This window comes from Lonchura striata, chromosome 1A, assembly GCF_050655825.1.
Source record: "Lonchura striata isolate lonStrDom1 chromosome 1A, ASM5065582v1, whole genome shotgun sequence".
In the NCBI taxonomy this organism is placed as follows: Eukaryota; Metazoa; Chordata; class Aves; order Passeriformes; family Estrildidae; genus Lonchura; species Lonchura striata.
The window spans coordinates 41307768-41333846 of NC_140741.1; the positions used below are offsets into that span (position 1 = coordinate 41307768).

The 26079-nt window shown below is 35.2% G+C and overlaps 1 protein-coding gene across 24 annotated transcripts in view; it reads left to right on the plus strand.

The window, feature by feature from the left end:
* NRCAM (neuronal cell adhesion molecule) overlaps positions 1 to 25006 on the plus strand; it is a 142813-nt gene extending 117807 nt beyond the window's left edge. For 10 of the 24 annotated variants that reach the window (XM_085569423.1, XM_085569430.1, XM_085569425.1 and 7 more), the window contains 6 exons: positions 4403 to 4468; positions 4988 to 5113; positions 6158 to 6310; positions 9763 to 9894; positions 13021 to 13099; positions 14943 to 19164. In XM_085569423.1, the coding sequence (XP_085425549.1) occupies positions 4403 to 4468; positions 4988 to 5113; positions 6158 to 6310; positions 9763 to 9894; positions 13021 to 13099; positions 14943 to 16776 (2390 nt within the window). In that variant the 3' untranslated portion in view covers positions 16777 to 19164. Of the gene's footprint in view, positions 1 to 4402; positions 4469 to 4987; positions 5114 to 6157; positions 6311 to 9762; positions 9895 to 13020; positions 13100 to 14942; positions 19165 to 22627 lie in introns of those variants that run through there. The other 14 variants (XM_021545282.3, XM_085569434.1, XM_021545284.3 and 11 more) reach the window with 6 other exon arrangements.
* The last annotated feature ends 1073 nt before the right edge of the window (positions 25007 to 26079 follow it).

Consider the following 26079-nt stretch of genomic DNA (forward strand, 5'->3'; position numbering starts at 1 on the left):
AACCTTTAATTGTAGCTAGTGCCTCCTGTCACTGGTACTTAATCTGGTCTGTTTTCTTCTAGTGAACTTCTTAAGTACTATTGACAAATAGTACTTCCTTTTGTCACAAGGGGGATAAATAAGTAGTCTGTCCTCTGGGTTTGAAGCTATTCTTTTGGGGTTTTCAGCTGAATCACCAGTGTGTACATCCTCACTGTAGGCTAGAAATCAGTCTCAACTGAGTTTATATCTCTGATCTCTTTGTAGAAGATCATCTCAGTTTTCTTTGTTCTGTACAAAATGCAGTTCTTTAAATAATTTTCTCTGCCCACCATCTGTTTTTCCTCCCTGTTGAATCACTTCACATAAGGTCTCCATGTCTTTTGCTAACAATTTCAAGCTGCTTTTACAGTCAAGTTAAGTGTAGTATTTTTGTATTGCCACTTCAGCCAATCTCCCCCTGTGGACTTCTCCATTATGTATTTGTGTGATTCTTTCAGTACAGCCTGCTATGCAGAACCACTCTTTGTCCTCTTTTAAGTTCACTGGGAACAATGCTGAAGCTTTGCATGCTAGACTAGAGAAAATTTTAATTATCACTGTGCAAAAGTTCCTGAAAATGCTTTTTGCTTTATAAATGTCATGCCACATGCTCATCAATGACATTATCTTTTGCATTTCTTCTTTGGCTTCTGTACTTCTTACACTACAGAAATGCTCTTGCAATTGGCCTCAATAATCCCAGAAGTGACTGATGCCCATTTCTCACTGCCAGAAATTGAATTCACTCCTACTGTTATACTAAAGCTTGAATTGCATACTGAAAATGTTAAAAAGGCAAAGGAAAATAAACCCCTTTTCTATTTCTGACAGACTCTGGCAGAGTCTATTACCTTTGTCCTTTGTTTTTGTGTGGGTATGGGTTTTTTCCTTATAGTTAACTTTTCTCTTTATATATGCATTTTAACTTAATTGTCTATGATGTATTGTTTTGTGAGGTTTTTTTTCCCCATTTGACACTAGTCTTCAAATTTGTGCATAGCACTCACACAACATTTTTTCCTGAATATCAGGTGAATTCCATGACAATTCCTAAAGTTTAGTCACTTTGGGGATTACTTGATTTATTGTTCTTCTGGACTAAATCTTGAGAAAGAGTACCTATTTCATTATTAAAATAGCTTCCAATCTCATGTCCTGTCCTATTAAATTCTATTGATTCTGCAGCCTGACTATAACTGTTATTTGTAGGAACTGTGTTCCTGAAAGGCTGAAAAATTATGTAAAACTCTACCAAAAAACTCCAGTAAAAAAGCACTGGAATTAATTTGAAAATAAGATTAAATTTTACTTCCAGCCTAGGTCTCTTTCTCAACAATTGGTAAATGCTTTTATATGATACTACAGGAATGAAACCATACTTGGAAATGCCAGCTAAATTTTGCATTGAGCCAGGAATGAAAAAGCTTTATTTTCCAGAGGTAGACAAATAAGAGTGGGTCTGTATAAAACCTGTAGCTTACTAACAGTCCATTCCCATGTTTTTTGGAGTGATGCTTTTGCCAGCACTGCTACACAGTGTGGGGCATGGTTACAGATGAGAGAGCACAGTTCTCTGCTCACCAGGTCAAAGTTTCTTGCACGCCCCTCTCCCCCACCTTTTCCCAGCTGGCACTTGCACATGCTGGGAGCGTCTGCCAGCTGACAATTACACATTTGCCATTTGTGAACAGTGCTGGGAAACATATTGAAGAACTGAGAGGTTAATTATAATTAGAGGTGTGATGATTGAGAAGACAAAGAGTCTGGGTGGATTGACTAGAAGCTTTAAATATCGTAACCAAATCACCTCCAGGCTTTAATCACCTCAGGATCCATCAGCCTTCTTTTATGTTCTTCTGTGTGTAGTCATGTTGCAAATATGGCACATTTAACAGACTTAAGTAAAACTTGGCAGGCCTTATGGCAGATGAGATCAAGCAATAATACAAAAGAGGAGAATTGCAAAAATAATAATTTTGCAAAGAGATATGCTACTGAACAAATTTCCTGGTGCACTTTATTCAATAGTTAAAAACCATAGAGTTCAAATCTGACCAAATACTACATGTGGGTAAATCTGTGCATACAGCTATTGGTAAGAATCAGATACGAGTACATTTGATGGATATAAGCATAAATCAGTCACTTGAGAGAATTTAGAAGTAAGATAGCAAGGAATTTTGGTAACTTTCATAGCAAACTTGATTGTTTGATCATATGAACGCATGATCAATTATATGAACAAAAAGACTTTTACCAGATACTTTAATCTAGCAGGTAATTCCTCAATGACAGCAGAAACTGGAAACTGGAGATGGAAAAATACCCCACAAAATAAGATTGAGCGATTGTTGAATTTGCTTAGTGATTCAGACACTCTCCATCATCTGGAGTCTTTCACAGAAGATGAGACAGTTTCTTTCATCCCCAAGTGCTCTGGCATGAGAAGGGAGAAGTTAGGGGTAATGCTGTGGCATCTATTTGCAGGAGTATGAAACAGATTATTGCTAACAGCTTTTTCTATCTTTGCTATTGTGAAAAATATCAGTCATATGGTTGGGCTGCTAATTAGACATCTTCCATGGAAGACCAAAATCCAGGACAATATAGCTTTGAGAAAATACAATTTAATGAAACAAAACAAAGTCTTATTTGAAATACAAACCTCTTGTTTTCTTGGCACAGCACAAATGCTGAGATTGTTATTGAAATAAACACCTGTTCCTATGTCTAAATCAGGAAGGAAGTTTATACATCCTGTCTGCAATCTCAGACTCTGCTCCCTCCTAAATTTAGAGACTGCTTTTCTTTCCTTTTGCTACCTCCACAAGTGGCACAGAGAAGCAGAATCTAATCCCCTTGTATTACCATTACATGCTAGGTTTCCAAATCATAGGCAGCTCTGGCTTTGGTATTTCTTGGGGTAGTTGTTGTGCCTTAGAGACCTAGATGGCGTGCCTTTTTTTTTTGTTTTGTTTTGTTTTGTTTTTTTCCCTTGCCTTTTTTTTTTTTTAAATCTAGTGCTTTCTCAATTATTTTGTTCAGGTGGTTGTAACAAGAAATTAATCTATTCTTTATTATTTAAACAATATATTCCTTATTATTTTGGTTGGTGAAAGAAATTATATATAAGCACAACTTAGCTACAAAAACATCAGATGGAGCAGTACAGATTGAATTGTTGAATGAGTACTACTGAAACAGAATTAAGAGGAAATATCTAATGCAAATATGGGGATAAAAATTCATTCTGTAAAACACTGTAATAATCAGAATACATTAGCAGAAGAACTGATGGAATTTGATTAATTTAGGTATTTTTAAAAATACTCAGAAACTATAGTTTTCTAGACATCTGTTCTAGGGGCCCAAGTAAGCAATTTTCTGTGTGCATATAAATTTGAACTTTTTCCAGCTGGCCATATGGACAAAGCCAGCCTCTTAGAAGAAGAAAGTAATTTAAGTGCATAGATAAATTCTGTGCAGCCTTTTTTGCCTTGCTAACAGGCTTTTGCTCATTTTATTTTCTCGTGTAGATGAAGCCATTGGAATTCTGTAATTTGTCTTTACTGACACTAGATTTTTACCTCTGGTGTTTCATGATCCTTTGGGAAGCATTTTATATATTCCTAATAGAAAATACATTTTTAGCAGGATAGAAAAGTCAGTGGCAAAGTGAGGCATTTTCAGTTAAAACTAATTTCATACCTTTGAGGAGCATCCTCTCTGTATCTGCCCTATATTACAGCATTAGAACTCTTAAAATCTATTTTTTATTAGTCTTAGGCAGGCAGAGACACTGAGCTATATGTCCATTTGTAACAAGCATTGCTGGAGCTAAGGTATGAGCAAAGAACGAAGGTGTGAACACAGAAGTGGCTAATTTCAGAATGCTGAAGAGAGAAGCTCATCTTTTCACAGATGTGGGCATTCTGCATGTCTGTGAGAAGTGCTGTTGTCTGACCAGAATGGCAGCAGTGAGACACAGTGCCTGACAGTGGGCAGCTCCTTGCAGTCTGCTCCTTCATGTCCTTCACTCCAGCATACTTTGACCTTGGCTTTCCCATAGCTGATGTCTAGTTTTCCAGTGTCTAAAGGGGTCATCGATGCATAATATTAACAAAAGCTGATTTTGGGAATGTCCTGTGAAAGCAAAGCTGCCAATACATACATACCTCAGTTTGTCTTCAAATACATGTGTATCACTTAGCTGTTTCATATTTTAACAAGTAAAACTATTTGAAACCTGCATGATCTTAGAATGTGCATGTGTTATTTATTTAACAGGTAAGGTTTTACTGTATTAGTTAACTGCTACTTTTTGGTGCAAAGTGTTTTTACTCTTTATTTTTTTTCTTTCCTACTATCTCTGATGGTGAAGGATATTCAGAAATCCTTTTTGCAACTTCCCCAGTCATGCATACTGTTCGTCCAACATTCTATAAGGGTATTGTCTTCCTTTTTTATCATTATCAATGCAGTAGAGCCAAAATCCTGTAAGAGCTTGCACTTGAGGCATTTGCAGCCCATTCAGTGCCACATGTCATAAAGGCAGGAGTGTACCACCTTCATGCCTCCCTTCTGTCCTACCATTTCCCATTACCCTGACAATGTTCTCATCTCTTTCCAGCTGTCTGCATTTTACTTCCAGATGAATAGAAATAATATTTTTCAGAATTTTGGCAGCTAGTTACTTTTTAAGTATTTGGCAGGTTTTGTTGTACAGAGAATTCTGAGTAAAGTATATAGATTTTACTTTATAATTTCTTAGTGTAGTAACTGCCTGGGATTAAATTTCAAAATGCAGTACTTTAGTAACTAATTTCCAGTAATGGAACCAATGAAAAATGTACTATACTTTCCCTCTATATGGTCTAAATTAACTTAGTAACTTCTTTAAATACTTTTTTTAAATGTGTGAAGTCACAACTGCATATTCTGCTTTGTTTTTCTATTGTGCATTTAGTTCAACCACTTTATCCAAGGATCAGAAATGTTACAACAGCTGCTGCTGAGACCTATGCCAATATCAGTTGGGAGTATGAGGGACCAGATCATGCGAACTTTTATGTTGAATATGGTGTAGCAGGCAGTAAGAATTCATTTCATTAAATTCTGCTAAAGTTTGAGATGTATTTTGGAAGACTTTTATAGTAAATGGGATCTTAAATTGACCCAGTATTAATGACTCATAAATGTCTTAAATTATTTTATAATTTGATCAGGAAGATCAAATAATTTTCATTTTAATAAACATCAATGCTTAGCAGGTTTTTTGATTAATAGACAGAATATGAACCTTTGTTCCTTTGTATTATTTTATAAATTCTTTTGAACGTGAACTTCTAAAAATGTAGTTTTCATGAAGTGATTACATGTGTAAAAATATGATTACTTGCATTAAAACAGGATACAAGGATTTTCCTAAATTATGCCCAATTCAGGCAAGGAAAAAGATTAAATAAGATATAATTTGTTAAATAAACCTTAAAATAAGATATAAATCAATTTATGTGCTCTTATTGCCTAACACCATGTTTAAAACTTTGATAATACTGATAATAATTAAAACAAACTTAGATAATAAAAGCAAGATGCTTCTTTTCAAATACCCCATCCTTCTAAAGTCATGACTAAAGGTGACTAATCTGAAAATTGGAACAGAAATGCATTTTTCTGGATATTAGCCAAAGAAATAGCTGAGACTGTCCTAGAAAAAAGACTCAAGAGAGATTCAGATTTTGAAGTAGAATTTCTTGGCCAAGATAAATATTGACTGAAACTGCAAAAGTGCTATTTAATAAAATGAGTAAAATCCATTTTAATGTATCTTATAATTACAAGTTCAAAAAGCATTTAAAAAATAACTTAAATTTGCATTTCTTTAGTACAATGGAACAAATGTTTAAAATACTTTGATAATTATTGTACAACGTATTCTTCAATATGTTGCATGCAATTTATTAAATTTATTACTCGTAATTTTTGATAATTTTATTATTTTTGAGAGAACAGCTATTTTTCTCAGATGATACATAGTTTAGTCAAATAACTGTCAGTAGTATTTTGTCTAGAAACTTTCAGTAATACAGAGAAAATTAAAATTCCCGTTTGTTGTTTTCCAAAATTTTTATAGGCAAAGAAGATTGGAAAAAAGAAATTGTAAATGGTTCTCGAAGCTTCTTTGTCTTAAAGGGTTTAACACCAGGAACAGCATATAAAGTCCGGGTTGGTGCTGAGGGCCTGTCTGGTTTTAGGAGTTCAGAGGATGTGTTTGAGACAGGTCCAGGTGAGGCACACTATACCATAGTACATTTCTGTATCCTAGTCAGAGCTGTGTTACACCAACTGCTGAAATGCCTAATTGCTTCTAGCCAAGAGATCTTGCAGCTAGAATCTTGCATGTTTCTTTCATAGTGCAATGTTAAATTCTTTTATAAACTCCTAAATAATTCCAATATATTTATGTTTGAATTATGAATGTTTCCATCCTTTCAAATCACTCTACTTGACTGAGGTTTGTACTAGGGGCAAGATATGCCCTGCCCACACTCCATCTGTGTGCTGTGCACTGAAGATGACCTATTTCTAATATTTACAATTAGTATAATTACAGGACTGTATTTAAATAATGTTGCATTTTATAGAGCTAAAATATTTGCATAATCAGAAAGTGCAGATTCAATCTATTTATACCAGTGTTAAGACATCCCTACTTGTAAATCTCTCTTTTCCTGCCATATACTAGTTTTGTATGGATTTTGATGTCACACATATATCCTGGGAATGAATAAGGCTGTTTAAGTTCCTTAGGTTCATACTGCAGTCCTATTTCTTTGCAAGCAAATCAGCAATGCCTGCCGATTATATTCAGGAAAAAGGTTCCATTGGAAGGTTCTTTGATGTTATGCTGAATATTGTGTTGCCATCACATGCCATGCCATCATCATGTTCTTGATGTGCTGTTATTGTTTTTGTTTTTGCTAGCCACTTCTTCTCATTCAAAGCATTTTAGTCAGTGCATAATTATATATCAGTAGCCCCACAACTCCAGAATGTTATAAAAAAGTAATTTAAATATGAAAATACACTTGAACATTATGTTATAATTATCGAGCATCAATATAGACAATTGGTATGCCAGTTTAAAAGTGAGCACTTTCTAAAATCATCATTTTTTGCCTTGTTTTGTTCAATTTCTGTTCACAGTTTATCATGTTGCAGGAAGGTTTGAAAATGTGGTGCTGAATAACAGTGCCAGGCAAATATGTACAGGCTGAACACAGAGCCAGGAACAGCTAGTGGTACAAAAGCCTACCTGTGAAATGTTAATGCAAATCTGAAGCCTAAAGGAGCAGTAAACATGGATCAAGACTGTAATATAATTCAAAACAAGCTGCATGGAAACCTTCCCTAAAGCATCTTCCTACATAAAAAGTCCTGAGCCAGGAGATAAGGATTCCTGTACTTAGTCATGTTGACTCATGCCCTTGTGTAAAGGGACTTCAGACACTCCTTTCTGCTGCTTAATGGAAAGTTTCAATGTTCAGCATGGAATTATAAACATAGCCTATTTCTTACAGAAAAATCTTGTGTCATGCTGTCTTCGGCCTACATCAAAGCTTTTAAACACTGCAAAAAGATGGAGTGGACAAAGAGGCAAACACTGGAATATGGCCTTATTAGGCATGAAACTTCGATATTTCAAATATGAGGCTTTTCTACACATTTTTTTCTTTCACAAGAATTCATATAGAGCATATTCACAGTGTGTGTGTTTTTCTTTTTGGGCATTTCTGGTACAGTGTTCTGCATTGACTCCTCCATTAATGGTTCACCAAGATGCAAGGTTTTTCTGCCTGAAGCAAATAATTTGTTTAGTGTAGACAGGAAATATGCCATTTTTAAAGATGCACAGAGATCTAGAACCCCTTTCCTACTGTAAATGCAGTAAGTTAATACAGGAAGCTGCATAAATAAGTTTTCATCTTCCCATCTATCTTGCATATCTTTATGCATGAGTTGTTTGGCTTGATGGCATTTCCTCCTACATTTGAATGTGAATTTTGCTTTTGCATTTTGTTACAATATGTATTCTAAAATTTCTAATGCCTTATTATGAATGGAGATGCGCGAAACTCAAAATAATTTTAACCTTGATATGAAAACGAAGTTTTATTTTCATTTGTAGTTCAGAGGAAGATTCCTTTTGTGATTTTTTTAATTGCCACTTTTTAATATTTTTATATATATATATGTATATATGTCTATTTATATATGGCATAAAGAGTAAAAATAGGTATATAAGCTATATATGATATGTAGAGACTTTGATGCAAAAATAGTTTAAATTCTTGTTCATATAAGAGTCAGTTTCTAAAATATCAGAAAACATAAACAAGGACTGAGAAATCTTCTGATTGTATCTCCACAATAACTGGGTACATTAACTCACTGAATTATTTAAATGAAAATCAAGTTATAGCTTTGCCCAGTAAGACCAAAAATAAGCATTTAAAGAAAGAGTTAATTTTAGCATAGTACTTCTAAAGTGGAATACACACTGGTCTTCTCTATGGAGTGGACTGGAGATACTGTACATCGGAAGTACTTTGTGTTTCCATAGAATCCCTCAGGAATGGGGGACCATTGACAACTGCTTTTCCAAGATACCTGTCTCACACCTCTTAACTAGAAAATGACACTGAGACATTGGCTTTAATTCTGTCAACTGAACAGCTCTTTGCAGAGTTTCATACTCTTGGGTTTTGGGTTTGGAGAAGAAGCTGAAGAATGAATAAGATAGGTTCGGATGGATGTTCATCTTCCTCTGCTTCATTCTTTTTCCTCTTTGGAGCACGTATACATAACTCCTCTCACTCTTCCCACTTTCCCCCCGCAGCAAATCCTAAATCAAGTTGCCTGTAGTGTGTTTCCTCAGCAGTGGAGCAGAAAATAAGCTTCACCAGAATAATCCTTCTACTGTGTTGGAGATCAGTAGATCCAGACCCAAGACCACATAGATAATTCCTGTCCTTATTAGTGCCTGTAGTGTTTTCTTTGTACTTCGCTTATTATTTACATTATCTTCCAGCTAGAGTCAGTATTTGGAGAGGAATAGTGCCAAGGAAAGGTTTCCCACCTCACTAATTCTAAATCATGGCAACCATGATAAATGAATTGTAGGATGAGGTGTGGGTTTGAGGAAAGAAAGAAAACTTGATGCCTAATAAGGTTTTAAAGGCTGTTTCATTGTTGATTTTTAGTTGAAATTGAATGTTAGGCTCTTGAATTATCCATCTGATTCCCCATTTCAGAATGATGGGAATGCATTATCTTACCAGAATTGGCTTTTTAGTAATTTTGAGAATGCAATTGACATGTTTGTGTGAATTATAATTTGCAACTTCATTTCAGTAGTTCAATTAATTCAAAATGGTTGAGAATAGTTTTGAGGTTTATAGAAAGCAATGTACTAGGTATGTAGATTTTGCAAAGTAGTTGCTAAGCTTAAATGTTAGCAGACTTTTTATATACTGAAAAGTAACTTCTGTGCGTAGGTGCTTGGAAATATTGTGAATAATGAAAATGCTCACAAAATACAGAAACGCTTTTCCTTAATGCTATCTATTTTTCACAGTGAATGATATTCTTTGATGAACATTATATTGTCTATTATTTATCTGAATTAGCATAGCATTTAAATGCAGCAAAACATAATTTTTCTTCTTTTATCTCTAGCAATGGCAAGCCGGCAGGTAGACATCGCTACTCAAGGATGGTTCATTGGTCTTATGTGTGCTGTTGCTCTTCTGATCTTGATCTTACTGATTGTTTGCTTCATAAGGAGGAATAAGGGTGGAAAATATCCAGGTATGCTATTTAACCAGAATAGTAAACTTCATCTGTTGGTAACCCATTAAGACAGATCTTACTGGAAAATTACATTTGCTGCTGGTTTGCATTTACTCTGTGTATATGGCAAATCAGTCTAATCATTTGGAGGGCTTGACAGGAGCCATCTGCCTGCATCTATTTCAGCATAGGAGAAGGATCTTCTTCATTCCCAGAGGGTCCTATCAGTGCATGACCTCTCTAGAGAAGTTTGAGCTTTGGAGCATCACCACTACTGCAAATTCCACTTTCTGAAGTCCAGTACAGATGGCTTTAATCCACTAACATGAGTTGAGTTAGAATTTATTTGGTTAGAAAGTCCAAATCATAGCTACTTGTTACTTTAAAGTATGGGGAATGCATGTCAGAAGACAAATCTCTTAATATGTTTCCAGTTGTTCATATTTTTTCCAATACCTTGAGTTCCTTCCCAGAATTTGTGTCATCTTCAGCTGCTGCAGTTTTGCAGCTAAGTTTAAAGTTACCACCCTTCAGTTAGGCTGGGATTTTTTTTATTTCTAAGAGGAGGTGTAAAATAAATGTTTTTTATAGTATGTCAAGGAATGGCCAGGTATGTTTTATAATTTTTCATTAAAAATTGGAGCTACACAATGTATGTCTTCTATCAAAACATGCATCCCTCCTGGTGTACATTACAAAAGGCATGTATGTGTATGTATATATGTGGACAAATAGACATCATATATATATATGATATATATATATGATATATAAGATATATATATCTTTCCCTAGTGTTATATTTCTTTCTATGGAGTAGGTCCACAGACCAAAGCTCTCTTGAAAAGGATAGTGAGAACCAGTTTGCACAGTAATGCCAGACAGGATCTCAGGGCAGCTGTTGAGGTATGAGTGACTATGAATTAACTTAAGTGAGCATCCAAGGATAATTTGATTTTTCATTCTCCTATTCTAGATGCAATAGAAAGTACAGTTGCTAAGTTTCATGTAAAATCTTGATTTAATGAAAAAATTATTTGCTTCTAAGGTTTGGAAATATATATCTGGACCCTAGAATGCTTATTTAAAATCAACTCAAACTTCCTGAAGTTCATACTGCTAATTTGGGCATGAAAAAGATAGATGCATTTAGAAAAGTATAAAAGAAAAATCCACACTTTGTTTTACTTTCTTCTGCTTGTTTTGATCAGTGCACTTCTAAAATCTTAGTGTCAGGGAACACTAAGAATTTTAGCTTTTCATAGGGAAATCTGCTGGAATAGACTAGCAGATTACTTTTATGAGAAAATCACTTTATTAAGTACAAGAATCCTATTCTGCCCAATCTGTTAGATTGTTCTACAGAGATAGCAAAGATTTGTTGTGACAGCAAAAATTAGGTAAGAGAAGTTTATCTTCCAGCTGCCTATGCCTATGGAGAAAACAGGTGATTAAGGAACATTTAGTGTTACATAGAGTTTTATGACAGGCTGAATCATTTTAGGGTGTTTTTTTTTTTGCAATTATTTGGATTTTTTAAATGAGAAAATGAGATAACAAAGGGTCTAGAAAAAGTGATTCAGGTGACTGAAATAAGTGAAGTGATGAAATTGAAGAGTAGGGAGGACATGGAGTGAACTGCCATCTAGAGGAGGGTAAAACAGAGGTTTTGAGTAAAAGTGTAGAGGGCAGTTGGATGCTACGGTTGTTATTGCTTTGTGGACCCTTGATATTCTGTCTTTTTTGCTGCTTCTGCAGAATCAGTAGTTGTAAGGTATATGTTTTTTCATGCACAGATACCTATGCATGTAAACACCCATATATAAAGGTGGACCTGCACTCTTTTTAAGATTTTTAGAATCAGTATGTATTGGTGTTCATATCAGTGACTTTGTATTTCTTGCAAATGTACTGTTGCACAGGTAGTGACAAATGGAAAGCACTAAGTTTGGAAATATATTAAAATTTAATTTACGAACTCTTTTCCATAATAATTCTTGTGTGTCATCTTGAGGTTGCCTGTGGAAGGTTGTACTTGTAGGAAGTAATCCATTACTTCAGTATGAAATTATAGCAGCCTGATAAGTCTCAAGGCATTATGTGTTATTGCAATTATAGACTTAGTAAATACTGTCAGGAATGATTCATCTCCTCTTAAATAATGGCATTTAAATCAGTGATGTACAAATAAAGTGTGGAAATTACCAGACTAAAAGACAAGAGATTGTGTATTGGATTATATAACTGTATCTGCCAGACAAGGGAAAGATTTGAATAGAGGCCAGAAAAACAGAAATGAAAAGGCAAAGGGAAGAACCATAAATAGAATTCTTAAAGTCAGTATATTGTTTTATCCTGTCAACAATCTTAATTTATAGAAATATGTCATCTGTAAATATCTAACTCCTCAGGTGCTAGTGGGTTTCCGTGTCATTTATTATGTTATAGGGACAAGTTATATGCCTAGATTTGTTCCCACCAGTGAACAAGGATTAAACCTAAAACCAGAATGTGCAACAAATATGTTGTGTAAAAATTAAGGTTCCAGTGTATGTGACTTTGCATTGGGTTTGATCGTGTTGTAGAAAAGAAGAAACCAACCATGCCTAGTATTTTGAGAATTATTAATAATAAAAAAAAAAAAATCTAAAATTCTCTGGAAGTTTACTACATGAAATTAAAGCAGAAAATGTACAAACCAACAGTGTACAAAAGTGAATCTGATTCCGTTTTACCAATCAGTATGAGAACAATATAAAAAAGAAATAGAGAGCATTGTTAAGTAGAAATAAATAATTCAAATTTGATTAAGCAATAACTCTATTAATAATCTAAGTAAATAAGTTATTTTAGTAGGATTTTAAACAATTTTCTCTCGCTAGTGCTAGAAATAAAAGAAAAAAAACTTATGCTAATACAAAATGACATACAGTTATACTTGCATGAAAATGAAATCCTATAACTAATTAACAGATTCTTTTCATCAAAAAAAAAAAAAGAAAAGTAATAGTTTAAAGGCCCATTTAAAAAATAGTTTTTATTCAAAAGACATTCCTGCCAAGTGTGATATGTTTGAGAAATTAAGTTCCTAGACTTTATAATCTTGCAGTTTCATGATAAAAATTACTATTTCAAATATTTTAGTGAAGGAAAAGGAGGATGCACATGCTGATCCAGAAATACAACCTATGAAGGAAGATGATGGAACGTTTGGTGAATACAGGTGAGCACCTGATGTAGTTTGTCATGTTCACTGTTCAGATCACCCATGTACTATATATAGTATCACACTTATTAATTTAAAACTAACTTTTTTTTCCATGTCAAAGGTTTTGTATCCAGTGTTACTTAGAACTAAAAATAGCTTTTCAACCACACCATTAGAAAAAAAATTATCCAATAAGTCATTTGCTAATGCAAGATGAAAACCACATTCAAACAAAATTGTATGTGTTTAAAAGTCAAAGTGTGGAATCTTTATTTACAAACCCCTTCTTTCAGAGAGCTCAAATGCCAGATACAGTGTCCTTTTAGTTAGGGAAATGTGTTGAGCATTATAGTTTTTGAAAATAAATTTCTAACTGAAACCTTATAAGGACAATCTGGTGTTAAGTTGACCGGAAAACAAATGTGTTTAAAATACCTGCCAGTACTAACATCTAATCCTATAACAAAGAAGTGATGTTATACACAGAGGTGAAGGAGTGTCCCACAAAGAATGCAAATCTCCCTTTCATGTATTTCAGTACAAGATATATAGCAAGCAGCTTCAAAGCATGCAACACAGCTCTTATTCCTGACACTCTTCCTTCATAGTAAATAAAGTTCCAGTCTAGCCAAATCTGGCATTACCAAAAGCATGCCTTGGTAGGACTATTCATGCAACAACTATGAATACCGCTTATTAAATAAGCAGTTTATTTAGTTTTTTATTAGTACAAAAAATAATTTTCTAGATAGGTCAATACAATTATATTTTTTGCGGGTATGAAATAGATTTTTATAGTGCATTCCTGTGTCAAAAGCAGTGTAGAAGTTCCTTATTATTGCAAAGATTTGGCATTTACAAATATACATAGAAAAAGCAAATTTTTTCAAGAAGGATCTACTGTGTTGCCATAGCTTCTTCACAGAAGGAAAAGGTACTTCTTGATCTGACAGGACTAGATGTGCACTTCTGCTAAGGAGCAGTTTCTGTTTATTCTTCTTTGATTAAAAACAATATACTCCATTCTTAGCTTAATGAGTTCAGAATAGTATTTTATTACAGTTGTAAGTGCATATGAATCACCTAAATTCAACTGAAAAAAAGGGGAGTGTGAAGTAATCTTTGGAAGTAAAGTTAAAAAGTACTATATAAGTTTTCCTGGGAAGCCTAGTTTGTATGCTCCTTTATCGCTTCACTGGTTCTTGATACTTGGAACTTCCAGCAGCAGAAACTGACCTATGTACAGAATTGTACAAACTATATGGTCTCAATACATGTTTTCTCAGGCATGGAATAAGTATTCAAGCCTGCTTTCATGTGTGACCTATAGCAAGATTTGAATTTATGTCTCTACATTTAAGTGTTAATCTAAATTATCTATATATTTGTATTATTTATAGATTTATATTATACATTTATATATATATATTTAAGAGTTAATCTAAGGAATGATCTGCAGCTTTATTAAATTATTTTATAATGCATTTATTCACTCATGTCTAGTGAATATGCACAGATGCATGCCAAACTTTCACACTTATTCACGTGGGAGAGTTCATTCTGTGTACCCTGCAAAAACTCCTTTTTAAAATGTATTTCTGTGTAATTAGTCTATATTGGGCTTTCCTCTTTTTTCCTTAGAGACAGGGCAGGAGCAGCAACCAGTCAGATTACAGAAGATACCTTGTCATCCTCTCTGCAGCCCAGCATCACTGCAGTCACTCAGTTCCCAGTTTGTCTGCCTCACATGATGCGGTGCTTCTTTGAGGAAAAAGGGTATAGGGTTTCCCTTGGAAAAAAATGTAATTTTTGAAAGATCTAGGAATTTGAGTATTTTGAACTTTTTTCATCACTTCAGGTCCATGTCTGCTTGGACAGGAAAGAAACTGGACAAAGAAAAGAAAACAAAAGGTAGCTGTGCCAATTCTCCTGAAGCAAACCCTGTCTTTACCAAAGCAAAGTCTGTGAGATCTGACAGATCCAGCTTCTTCAGAAGGTCAGGGGATCAATACTCCAGCAACAGATCAGAGACCTCCTACACCAGGAGGAGGGCTAGGCAGTCCTCAGAGCTTACAAGGGTTAGTTCAGTCTCTGCTTCCCTCTGCCGAGAGGAAAAGAGGTCAGACGAATGGAAGTACAGGCATGGCTCTAGACATCATGCTTCTGAGCAACAGATAATGGGGTCGGAGGAGGGCTCAGATTCTCAGGCAGGACAGCCATCCCCTTCCCAGCAACCCCTCAGCTGCAACTCAATTGGTGGCTTACTGGCAAAGCAGCATTCTTCTCTCCAGCACTGGTGCAGCCAGACACCAGACTGCAGCTCAGATTCAGAAGACACTCAGAGCTCCTGCCACAGGAAGGTAAGACCTTCTACTGCTACTCACTTCTCCGAATCTGAAAAGAATTCATTAATGAAATCTGTAATCTTGCCTGAGCTGGCCACTGTCTTAAAGGATGCTTTGACAGCAGCCAGACGAAGCATAACATCTGTGGCACAGGCCAGGTCCCATTCAGTAAAGTATCCCAGGGTACCAATTGCAGAAGTTCCACTGGTTCCTTTAGAAGCATCTGGGAGCAGTTCCCAGACTTCTGAGTCAGATCACTTGGACAGATTAAAAGACCGAACAACTTCTGGGAAGGAGAAACCTGGGGCTGACAAGGCCTTGGAGGTTGAATCAGCCCCTGAAGATGGGGAGGTGGCATCTGAGTCCCCTACAGAAGATCCAGAAGAACCAGATCCTCTGCGTAAATTTGACATGGAGAATCAGAATTACCTTTTTGAACACATAAAGAGGGTGTTAATGCTAAAATCTTCCAAATCTGAATGTGCTTCAGAAGAACTGCTTATCTCCTCTGAAGAAGGCAAGGTAGATAATGCACTTCCAATCCATTCAGCTGTGGAAGATCTTGTCTGCAGGATTTGGGGAAATCCTGAAGCCAAGCATGAAGCCCCACCAGTCCTACGTAAGCTCTATCCTTTTCCAGTGGATAAAGCTGCTTTGTGGGGAACCTTGCCTGAGGTAGACAGAGCATTGGTTACTGGTAATTCTTTACTGTCAGTGCCTGATAATGCTCTCCCTAAAGATCCTACTGACAGAAAGATTGAGGAAGCAATTAAAAGATCTTTCAAGTTAGTTGCAGCCCAGCTTGGAGTATCTATCTACTGCTCTTATGCTTCTAAAGCTTTACTACTATGGTTAGAGGAAGAACAAGCCAGATACAAAAAGAAATGGGTCCCATCTGGTGCCATGCAGAGAAAACGCAGGCTGTGTAAAATTGCAGCTAATTTTATCCATGATGCAGCTGAGGATTCTCTTAGACTCACTGTTAAAAATGTGGCATGCCTCACTGTAGCCTGGAGAGCTCTCTGGCTGCGTCCTTGGAGCTCATCGCTAGATCTGAAATGTAAACTGCTGTCTTTACCCTACACAGGGGGCAAGCTGTTCGGTGAATCCTTAGACCAGATCATGAAGGATGTCTCAGAACACAAACACTCCTTACGTCAGATGAGGAAAAAGAGCTCTGTTGGAAGCTCTTCCTGTTCTCCTCACAAGTGTATGAGCTCCTTGCGTTCTCCTCCAAAGTTTAAAGGAGGGAAGGGAAAGTATAAGGTCTCACAATCATCTCGTGCCAAGTATGAAAAGACATCTCACTTTCAGAGAGATATCAGACCATCAAGAGGAACTTTCTAAGAACATAGACTTGTTTCCTAGTTTCTCAGGAACTGAGAAGAGTGAAAGACATGGAAATTTTTCAATATTTCTGGACAAATAAACCCAGTGCTTAGAACATGAGTTGTTTCCAAGTAAGATTTAAATTATGAAGTTACTTAAATCTTAATGACTAATTTAGATATTCTAGAGAAATCATAGCTCTCAAATCCCCTCTCTCAAGGGAAGGTTTTTTTTCACATTCCATTTCTAGGCTTCCTAGTGGTCTTGGGATGGTTTGGATTTGTTTGAAGTTTTGCACTCCTCAGCTTCAACTAAGAATACTTTCTGTGTGAGGGTTGGCTGGTCTGAAGAACCAGACAACATCAGATTTTTCTACCATATTGATCTAGTGGAGGAAATAATGCTTTAGGAAATGCAGGTGTTCTGGGAACCATGGAATGACTATGGATGCTATATTCCTGTGGCTGGATAGATTCCTGCATTTTTATATAATAAGGGAAAAGAGTGCCTCTGTAGCAATCTGCTCTGCATTCCCAGCGATTTTCTGAGTTGTAGAAGACTGAGAAAGTATATTGTGGACAGTCATTGTCTACACCAAGAACTTGCACAAATCAGAATAAGTACCACAGATGTGTGTTGAGGTCAGCATAGGTGTATAAATCAGCCTAAATTTTCCTCCTGGTCCATAAATGGAGAGAAATTAAGATGGTATAACAGCTGCAGACCCATGGGTTCATGGGTAGGAAGACTCAAAGCAAGCAGCTACAAGGGAAGCACTAAGTCTGGTGGTCTGCAGAATGTTCTTAGGAAGATAAAACAGGACAAGGAAACTACAGTAGTAGGATTGCTACTGTGGTAACACAGGATATTTGTACATTTTGGTGAATTATTTTGCCTCTTTTCTTCAATATTTTGATGCACAGTATTTTTACTACAAATTCTAGAATATGCTGTGAGACACTGTGGCAGAGAGTTCTGAAATTGCTAGAAAATATTACTCTTCCTCCTTCTTTTGAGTTGATTAACAATGAAAATAAAGTTTGTAACTACAACTGTGGGATTTTTCTCTTGTAGTTACTTAACCTGCAGCTTAGGTGTGTTTCCATAAAGACCTAGCCATGATTTGTGTCTCAGGACTGTAATTCTAAGCTTGGTCCTATCCAGAACAAGGAGATTATCCCAATGAACTGCCTGAAGAACTGAACAGTCCAATTGGATTTGGCAGTGGTCTTACTGTATTCTAATTTACACACATGTAGTTTCTTTGGCAATTCTTGTTTTGATTCTTGAATACTTGTGGGATTAGCAACTTTTTCAGCACACTGCTTTTTAAAGCCAGAGCTTCATCAGCCAGTTTTTCAATCTTCTGCCAGGACTGAAGACAGTATTACAGAGATGTTAATGGAAAACTACTCAGAAGATTAATATAAGTGTGCTTAAATAAGAAATAGTAAAATGGTTTGAAGTCTGGATTGACAGTAATAATATTAGGACTCACAGTCCTAATAATTTAGGAGTGTCAGCAGAAACCTCTTAGGCATAGGGACTGATTCTCCTGGAATATGCAGGGAAGCCGTAGAGGAAGGTATTTCTGTGGCTTTACCTGATTGCTTTTACTTAAACATTTCTGGGCTATTGACCAGAGGTCACAGAAAAGGGAATTTACTGCCAATGTTTTTCATCTTCTGCATCCACTTTCTGTGTCTCATAGCCCAGCATGTTTTACCCACTTACTTTCATATTGCCTTTCACCTGACAGTTGTGCTGTAAGGAAAAGCAGTATATTGCTAACCATATATTGAGTCTTTTTCATGTCTATGAATGTGGCAAAGTTTAGTTGGGAACTAGTTGCTGCTGGACTGCAGAGGCATCATAAAAGTGTCTTCCCCCTTCTGACTGGTTGCTGCATGTACCCATATCTAAGGAAGAAAAATTCAAAAGTTGAAAGAAGAAAGGAGATTTCAAGGTACATATTTCTTTCAATAACTGATAAGCTTGTGAAATGGAATTACTTTTTTTAAACAAATAAATTTGTACTTTGCACTTATGTTATGGTTACCTTCATACTTACATCTGTTAATAATTAACTTAAAGTTTGAATGTGTTTCATTAAACTAAGAAGAAAAAGAAACATATTAATATCATAGTAATCATTAATTATTAATATTTAAATCATGCTTTTGGAGTATGCTTTAATATTAAACACTTTTCTTACTGTAAAGAAGTGTATGTGCTACATATAAGTACTTATCAAAATGATTGGTACGTATGAATCTTCTTTGAAAAATTTTCATCCTTAAAAAGGTACTAGTATGGAATTTATTTATACATCAAAAAACAGTAGAAGTATGATTACACTTAACTTCCATAGCTCTAAATAAAGCATTTATACTTATTCTCACCTCATGTTTTGTTCCCTTCTAGTATTGTTTTCTGACTATTAATTATATGCAGTGCATAAATTACACTTTAATAAACTTCTTCAATTTCCCACTGTAATTTTTAATAAATTTTCACTTTATTTTTTAATATCACACATTAGGTACATAATAAAAGTAAGGAAGCAAAACCACAAACAGAAACTGAAAGAAACTATGATTTATCCTGATTGCATTTTGGAATAGTTTTATGAAGAGTTGTAAGCAAGGTTGGCAAAACATGTGGGTACAGTATCAAAATTTATGGCTTTATGATGTTTTGGCAATATAATATTATATAGCTCTTCCTAATGTAATTCAGCAGCTTTTGCAGTTTGCTTCTTGGCAACAAACAGATAATACATTCATTTTTCCAGAGCTCCTCCTCTGTTTTGAATCCCCAGGGTCGCAAAAGTGTTGTCCAAAATATTGATGTGTTCACTTTTTTTCTCCTTCTCCTATTTGTTTGATTTTTTTTCGTCTTTCTTCCTCAATTTCTTTCTCTTCTATTCAAAACACTGTGTTCATCTAAGAGCCATAATCCACTTTGATACAGAAAAAATGGTACCATGACATATGTTTTCTTTTCTGAACCAGGAGTGTAAAACATCTTGGATAATCCCACTTGTTTTTCCACTGCCAGAGTCCTGGCAGAACCTCTCTCTAGACTTACATAGTGCAACAAGTGAAGGAATTCCCAGGTTCAGATTTGATTTTTGCATTTGCTCTGACTCTGCTCTCACACCAGTGTCCACCTTCCATGCAGATACACTCCTGGGTAAATCTGCAGTTTTGTTTGCTTTTAATTATAGAGATTGTAGAATTCACATCCTGAATAAAATACAGAAAATTTTATACTCAATGCAACCAACTGTGTAAGTATTTCTTCATTGTTTGTCTTATACATAAACTTTGTTTGCAAAAACATAAATAAGAAAACCATAAGAGCAATAGAAAGCAGAAGTTCTCCTACTCAGATTTTTCTAATTTGTAAAGGCAAATCAAGTTTTTCATTGGATTAAACACAAAAATGTTGATATTTTTAATACAGTAGTGGCATATTATTTATAGATGTATAGTCCAACCTAGTGAATTACACTGGCTAGGGTCATGCTTTAGAATATTTGCATGGAAATTCATGAACAATTGGAATATGATTGCAATTGCAGTTTTAATTTATTTTCATTTCTGTGTATTATGGTGGAAAGAACTATGAAGTTATTCACCTGAAATTAAACAACAAACCATATGCCAGTGTTCTTTCCTTAACAGTCTAATGCAGAAAGCAGATCTTCCTCGGGAGTAGGACTGGTTACAATTTCAAAAGGAGGGCCTGGTCTTCATTTGACTCATGCAGCCTGTTTGAATGACTATTAATACCTTGATGGGGGCATTGGAGAAACTACATTGTGAATGAGTATTAAATACTTGATTCCATCTTCAACCTTTTAAATATGGGGTCCTTCCAAAATGAACTCTCTTCAGTAATATCTCTGTACATGCTTGTGTTCACAGTGTTACAAACATTTTCACTTTGCTGCTGGATTCTTCAAATATTGGAATACTCTCTTTTAAATGTTATTGGCCTGTATGTTTGTGGCACCATTGAGCACAGATCAATGACAGACATTTATCCTTGTGCCTTGTACTCCACAATAAGTAAAACATCAAGCCTGACACAGTCACATTGGGAGGTTTTGCTTTTGTGTGCTTTGAGCATGAAGATTTTCTTACATGTAAATAAGAGAGCTATTCCTACCACATTTTTTCTGGTGTATATGCAGATTGAAAAAATCTCTGGTATGATTTTTCTGTACGTATATGCATATTAGAGGTGGCCTTTTAGAATTTATTAACTTAGTGTTTTCCAAAACAAAAATAAAGGTGATGAGGAGAAACAGCTTGATGGAAAATGGGTGTAATGGTTTTCTAGCAACAGTTTCTCAACAGGGCTTTTGTTGGCTAAGTATATGATCTAATGTGGCCTTGTACATCTTGCATTATAAATATATATATATATATATATATATATATATATGGCTTCTCTGGGTGTTTAAAGGTATTAATTAGAAAAATAATGCATTATTTTATAAGATATTAGGTTTTAGGAATTAGAGGGTTAAAATAATCTGCTGAGTATATATTCAGCCTAGTGTTCTAGAAATTACAAAATGTAATTTTGTTTCTTTAATATTTTATATGCGTTTCTTTATATTTCCCATAACATGTGAATCTAAATAAAAACTCCAAACCACTTCCTTATTTTGTACCATATATGCAAATCAAGTCACATGTTCTGTTTAAGACAAGGTAAATAATTCCACCCAAAAGTGCAGCTGCCAATAGTGGGTTTCAATTCAAAATGCTTTGGAGTTGCTGCTGAAATCTTCATCTTGACACTGAAGTGCAATGTAAAGGATTCTGAAAAGACCCCAACTATATCTGTGTAATGAAATACAAGCCTACCACAGCTGCAAATTTATTTGAGGATGCTGATGGTGCTGTAGCTTTTCCACTGACAAAGGAAAGACCACAGTACTTTGCTACAGAGATCTTCTCTACTGGCTTTTCTTTCCTTTCCTTTTTCTGTTGTCCTCCAAATCATTATTGTCATTGTCAGAACATTATCAGTCAGGGAGTAGGGTAGGGAGGTGGATCTGATAAGAAATGAAAAAGAATAAGCATGCGCTCAACTCCTCAGTTCTAGCAGCTGTAAGCTAAATTATTGCTTTACCTGTAATACAGTAAATATTGTAGCAATTTTAAGAGCAACTTATTATTGATACAATACTGATCACTATCAGGATATGGACTTTGCTTTTCTTCTTAGGCTATTTTCATTTGTTTCTTCTGCACCCTTTTAATGGAATATGTAGGTCTCTTGAAAGGTAAGGTTGAAAATTGCAAGTCTGGCCTGCATTATGTAACAAATTATTTGAAATGCAGCACTTTTATTTTCTTTATACTAGTAAAGAAAATCAGTCTATTTCATTTAACCAAATTCATTCTTCATTCATTTCCAAGGAGTCAAAGAAATTAAGAAGTTTAACAGACTAACTTCACGGCACATCATAAGCTTGTTACTTTGGAGAACAAACAAATTATTTTCTTATAGCTTTACAACACACTTCTTAATGCTTGCAGTTGCATCTACGTGGCTTCTAAGCCAAGAGCCCAGGTCTTGCCACTGAAAAGTCATGCAAGATGGGAAAAAAAATAAAAGAAACCAGAACCCCCCTCCCTTCACTGAAGACATTCGGTGTTTAAACCATTCTTACACCATATTTTCATGTGAACTGCATCATATTGATTTGTCTCTACAATGTGATGTGGGTTTACTAAAGGATTATAGGGCTGCACACATGCTTTTCATAAACTCTGCATGCATGGCTGATTTTGTCTTAATAACTAGTACATCTGTTAATCCCGTGTTTGTTTGTTTGTGTCTCTAGCGATGCAGAGGACCATAAACCTCTAAAAAAAGGAAGCCGGACACCTTCAGACAGAACTGTGAAAAAAGAAGACAGTGATGATAGTTTAGTTGACTATGGAGAAGGTGTAAATGGTCAGTTCAATGAGGATGGCTCCTTTATTGGACAATACAGTGGTAAAAAAGAGAAAGAACCTGCAGAAGGAAATGAAAGCTCTGAGGCTCCTTCTCCTGTAAATGCCATGAATTCATTTGTGTAACCACAGAACTTGATCCCCTTGTATCTCCAGTTTGCTTAAAGCACTTGTACGTCCTCCTTCTCATACTATGAACACACAGGTAACGGAGCTCCTCACCACCAGATGTTAATGCTATGAGAATATGCAGGTTAACACCAGTACACAGCATGACACAATGAGTGGCATGTTACTATGAAACAAAATAGAAAATTCAAATTTTGTTCAAAACTTGGGTATTTTTACTTTTTTTTTTTTTTTAAAGGAACTGACACAAACAGTTAACAACAACTTGTAATTTTGTTTCCTGTTGAAAATACAGTATAATGCATGGGAAAAAAAAGCCCCTACACAACTCACAGATAATCTTGTGTACACTATAAAAACATGGTTTGACAATTTGTTATGCAGTCCTCAGCTGAATCCCTGGATATGAATTCCGTTCTCAATGTCAGAGTGTTATAGTAGTATTATATAGACCTTCAATGTCTTTGTGGACATTGTTGTGAAATTGGTGACTTAATGTCTAGCTATCATATGTCTTTTTGCAAGACAGTTAGGAACAGTATGTACAGTATATAAATGCTAAATGATTTAAGTATGACACTTGCATTTGCTGATGCTTAATGAGACCCTATTATCTGCTCTTTGCTCCTATTACTTTATAGCCTTTTTAATCTATCAAGTATTACAGCAGTACAGTGTTCTATTTTTACATCAAAACATATTGAATTGATTTTAGGGCATAAAAGAGATGCATTGCAATGCATTTCAGAATTTGTACAGTCACTGAAAGAAAAACTTTAAAATTAAGAAGAATATTCCAGAAAACACAGGGCAAAGTACATTCAGTGCCTTTATACAATATGCATTCCGTAATGTGCTGTACTACTAAATCAGTTGGTGCAGTAAACTGTGATTAGCAGACTACTGTCATTGCCAAATCAAGGAAAAATATGGAGAAAAAGAAGTGTTATGAAACTGTTGTGCTAAAAATTGAAAGTTTAAAATATTTTAAATTACATAAAGAAGAGTATGATTTTTTTCCCTTTAAAAAAAGCTTTCTACACAGTTACAGCACAACATGTTTTCATGGCCTTAGAATACTTAAAACAAAAATGAAAGCAAACAAACAAAAATCCCGAAACCCAACCAGAGTTAAATTATTTACTAACACAACAAGATACAAGCTCTTGTAAAATAAATCATTAAAAACCCAAACCTGCTGACTCCATGGGTGAGAGCGCATTTCTCTGTGTCCCAGCCTGATCAGTGTGGCAGCTTTTAATTATCTCCAGCCTGAAGCAGTGTGGGGGTTACCGCTCGGAACCACAGCATTCCATCTGACAAGTGCTAATACGGTTTATTGGTAAAGGATTACCCTTATTGGTTAAAAAATTATTTTCTCACATACTATATCAATCAAATGTTTACCTCCAAATATAAATTTTTATAACAACCTATGGTTGAAGGAATGCTCAGTTTCATTTGCCAATAAATTGGTTTTTCATAACTTGCATCAAGTTTAATTTTAAGTAAGCTTTTTATATGTAGATATTTTGTTGAATTTGTAAATACACTTAAAGCGTAGATGCTATATGCTTCTAGGTGTTACAGACAAATAAACCAAGAAAGCTTATGTTGTACTGTGTAAGAAGTACTACAGCCAATGGTGTGCATGGTATTTTAAAGCATCTACTTTTTTTTCGTTTTTTTTTTTTTTTTGCTGTGAAAATACAATAGTGATCTGCTCATTTACTGCAGATTCCAACTGAACCATTCAGAGCTTTTGCCAGTGCACTACATTAGCCCATAGGATATGTTGCAGCTTTCATGTATATATTGTAGGTAAAGCACAACTGAAGTAATCCCAAATGTAACCCAGCTGTAATAAGCTTCTTTTGCATCTTTGAGCTTTCCACTGGTGAGTTTTTTTAATGGGAACTGAAATACAAAATGAATTATATGAACACTGATTACAAAGCACAAAGAGAACATTTCTTCACAGGATTTGCCAATGGTTTTGGTAAAAAAGAAGTATCATTTTACTCCTATTTAATTGTAGATGCTGAATTATCTGTGCATGTGGGGGTAAACATACAGGCTCACTTCTGTAATAGTGCAACAGATTTTGTATTAAAAATAAATGTGGTTTTAAAATTTCACTGTTTGTTCTGTTTACACTAGCAGTAAAAATCACATCATATTTTTCCTGTAATTAAGAATTCAAAGTAGAAAAACAGTATGAAAGAACTCTGACAAAAGTTGTTCCCATGATGTTACAGAGCTTCCATTACTGCCACCAAATTATTTACAGAAAGCTGCATAACTTCACATGCTACCATTTGAAAAATTGGTAAATTTGTCTGACCATTTCCCATTGAAATCTATGATTTGCATTTTACTTCCATGAATGATTTTATAATTTATTTAATCATATTACTGCAAAGAAAAGAACTGAAACAGTCATGTTCCATACCTGTAAGAGTGAATAAGAGGAATTAAGAATGTTGAATTGAAATTAAGAACCCTCAGATAGAATCTCAAATAAGGATTTTGTCTCCTAAAGGAATTGTCTGACATACAAATTTATGGTTATCTGTTTTAAAATAGTATATGAAGTGAGGAATTTTTACTCATCATCTTTTACAGTACCCACAATCCATTGCAATGCTCTTTTCATATCTTGTCTATCCTATATATGAATGGAAACAGACTGGGCAGGAGGGCAGCTGTTCTGCATAGAAGACTGCAGGAGAGCCATGGATTCCAACAGATGCAGGTGCTTCAAGAGATGTATCCAAAAGATGATGTGTGGGCATGATGATTGAAAGAGGGATATTATCACTGAATCGGAAGCCATTCTGCAAGCCTTTCCATATGTAATTTGAAACTCCTGGATATTTCAGCTCCTGTCATCTGTACAGACTCAGTTCTGGCACTTCTGTCTTCAAATATCTTCAGATATTGGCTGCCTTGATTTTTGTAAAGGTATCTGTTGATTTTTGCAACAGTGTAAACTGTCTGGGAGATATGAAATACAGCTCTTTCTGCTTCAGTTAAAGAATACTTCCTGAAAAGTGGGGTCTGAGTCCCCTAGGCTTAGTTGGAAAAAAGAATTTCATACAGTAACAATTTTTGGAGAAACACTCACATTATTTGTGCATGTTCCCCAAAGTGTACTAATACGTACAGTTGCCGTATTTTCCTTTTACTGATATACCTTTACTTTTGATTT